The sequence below is a fragment of the Austrofundulus limnaeus genome, unplaced genomic scaffold, assembly GCF_001266775.1.
Source record: "Austrofundulus limnaeus strain Quisiro unplaced genomic scaffold, Austrofundulus_limnaeus-1.0 Scaffold307, whole genome shotgun sequence".
Classification (NCBI taxonomy): Eukaryota; Metazoa; Chordata; class Actinopteri; order Cyprinodontiformes; family Rivulidae; genus Austrofundulus; species Austrofundulus limnaeus.
The window spans coordinates 267,197-270,042 of record NW_013952709.1 but is presented as its reverse complement, the minus strand read 5'-3'; the positions used below and the strand labels follow the sequence as shown (position 1 = coordinate 270,042).

General features: G+C 38.2%; 1 protein-coding gene across 1 annotated transcript in view; it reads left to right on the top strand.

Annotated features, from left to right (window-relative positions):
• Window positions 1-2,846, top strand: part of lpcat4 (lysophosphatidylcholine acyltransferase 4) — a gene marked incomplete at its 5' end in the record, with an annotated part of 22,273 nt that overhangs the window by 9,089 nt on the left and 10,338 nt on the right. Inside the window, 1 exon segment of the mRNA XM_014021820.1 lies at window positions 1,461-1,495. Coding sequence (XP_013877274.1) covers window positions 1,461-1,495 — 35 coding nt within the window.

Below are 2,846 nucleotides of genomic sequence, written 5' to 3'. Positions count from 1 at the left end.
TTCCGGGCACGTCCCACCGGGAGGAGGCCCCGAGGAAGACCCAGGACACGCTGGAGGGACTATGTCTCTCGGCTGCCCCCGGAGGAGCTGGAAGAAGTGGCTGGGGAGAGGGAGGTCTGGGCCTCCCTTCTGAAGCTGCTGCCCCCGCGACCCGACCCCGGATAGGAGGAAGAAAATGGATGGATGGATGGATAGTTAACGAGAAACTCAACATTTTGACTCTGAATACAACTAATCTGGAACCATGGCATACATGTCAAGTTGTATGTATATTTCCTAAATTACATGTTTTGCAGGCACACGGAGATATAGAGAAATTGCACTAATTTTTTTAATTTATTTTATTTTTCAAATCTCATGGATTTTTATTTCCAAAAAACTCAGCTTCAGTTTTATTTTAAGTCTCAGAGCCAGTAAAATACAGTTGCATTGCGTGTGACTAATACAGGTTTTTAATTTTTTTTATATTTTTGTGGAAGTTGCAGATTTGTAGGGTTTTGAGGTTGTTGACATGCTTGTGGTATTAAACTGGTATATAGTAAACTGTAAATCCCGGACAAATTTTAAACTTTCAGAGTATCATATAAAAAATTAAAATTGGTACAAATAAAGTCCAGGTGAAAGTGTTCAGGATTAGATSTTTACAGGGAGTTTTTGAAAAACTGTCATGATGCAAATATTTTTCCTGCTCCTGTCGCTGCAGACTGTCGCTGTGGTTTAATGATGGATTATTTTTAAGTAATGTCACAAATTACTCAAATTTAAACTGAATGTGTTTTTGAGTGTGGAGAGATGGAAGTTGAAACGTATTCTTCTTTTCGATGTGTTTGGAAATGATCCTCTTTGAGTAATTAGTCGCTCAGATCCAGCATGAGTCCATATGACCCAGATTAACAAAAGCTGATCTTTAACTTTACCTGAGTTTGTTTTCCTCCAGTCAGGGTGAGTCAGTAGCTGATGCAGTGGAGCTCTGAATCAGACTGATCACATTTACATTTCAGAMAAAAGAGCCACAGGGTTCCACATCATTACTCAGACCTGGAGTTGGCTTTTGATGGGTCTGAGTTCAGCTGACTTCATTCTCTGAAGTAAAGTTTAAATGGAAACACACTTGTACCAAACGTTGTTAGCTCTTGGACTGAGCTGTGAAAGGATCGAGCTCTGAGATGAGATTTTAAGTCCTGAGGCTCTCAGAGGTGGCGTTAGAGGACTTCCAGCTCATCTGTCTCTGCTGCATATCTTCATAAAARCATGRCACACAAACAGGAGAAGCTTTGTTCATTATTTCACCCCAGGTGTRTCTCTGCTCGTCTACTTTTATTGCCCCGGTCAGTGTTTGCCTTCTGTACCTGTCCTGATGTGCAACAAGGGCAGTGTTAGTGCCACGATGCATGCTGCGGTCTGATAAAAGCTTATATGGTTCTCACTGTTTGATCAGTCTGTTTTTATGACTCTCTCAGGATACTGTTCGTTGGACGTATAAAGGAACATCATGGTGAGTTCATCAAACTTTTTAATATCCAGATCTGTCAAACGCTTTTAATGTCTGAGGCTTGTGACGTCAAAAACAACAATGATGGCAGAAAGTTCACTTAAACTTTTTAAGTTTCTTGATAGTTATTAGACAGATTAGATTGTTTTTTGCTTGGGATCTGATGATAAAAGCTGTGAATTGTATGGTTCTGGTGGAGAAAGGGAACAACTATTTAGTGGTTCTGTGATACGCCTCTCGAGAAGCTGAAACACACAATGTGGTGTATTCACACCTGACGCATTGCAAAAAAGCACCAAACACAAAATGACAGTCTGTTTTTAATCCGGACCAAACACCCTCAGTTGTTCAAAACAAAGTATTTAATTTGTCCACACAAATACAATTTAGTCAATCTGAAACAACCATTAATCTTGTTTTTAACATCAAGATTTAAAAATAAAAGCAGAATATTTTGAAATAAATTGAAACAGCTTGAGTTCAGCACACCTGCTTTGTTTTCCTCTGATAAACTCACGGCTCTCTTCACAGTTTGTGCTTTTAAAGAGACTTCAGATATTTTCAAACAAGGTTGTGAGCAATTAGTCACTCTTCACTTTCACAACCTCCTTCCATCCCTGAGAACATGAAGACAAGTAGTAATAAAACCTGAAATCATGTTTCTGTGGCAGAACAAACAAACCTGGGAGCTCACGCCAGATAAAAGGTTTTATAGCTTTAAAAATGGCTGAATAGTAAGTGACAGGAAACTTTTTATTTTTTTTTTACATGGGAAGAAATGTTAAGTTTGACCAAACAGCTTCTTCAGGGTCAGTGTTTAATTATTGTTTCACAGAGAAGAACCCACGAGTGCCCGAGGTTCATTCAAAGGAAATGATGACATAAGCAGGCAAAATGTTTTAAATCATCAAACTCATCACAAATRATTCATTGAAGTGACTCAGTTCATAACAGTAAACAGATTATCAGATAAAAACTTTAATATCTGGACCTCACCTTCTGGTCTGTTGAGGTTTTTATGAATGTGACCCAGTCTTACTGGTTTAAGACAAACGTTGCTCCAAAGTCAGACATTTAACTAAATCAAACTGCTTCATCAGATGTTACACATTTTTTTATTATTTTAGTTATTTTTTCTGTTTAATACTTTTATCAAGATGTTATAWATTTGCTTTCTGTAAATGATCTCCTGACCTGTCACTGGATGTTTTATGTCTTAGGATGTGTTTTCAGATGTGATGACTTCTTTAATTCTTATAACCTATTTAAAAGTGTGATAACAGTACCAGTTTTCTGTGTGTGTGTGTGTGTGTGTGTGTGTGTGTGTGTGTGTGTGTGTGTGTGTGTGTGTGTG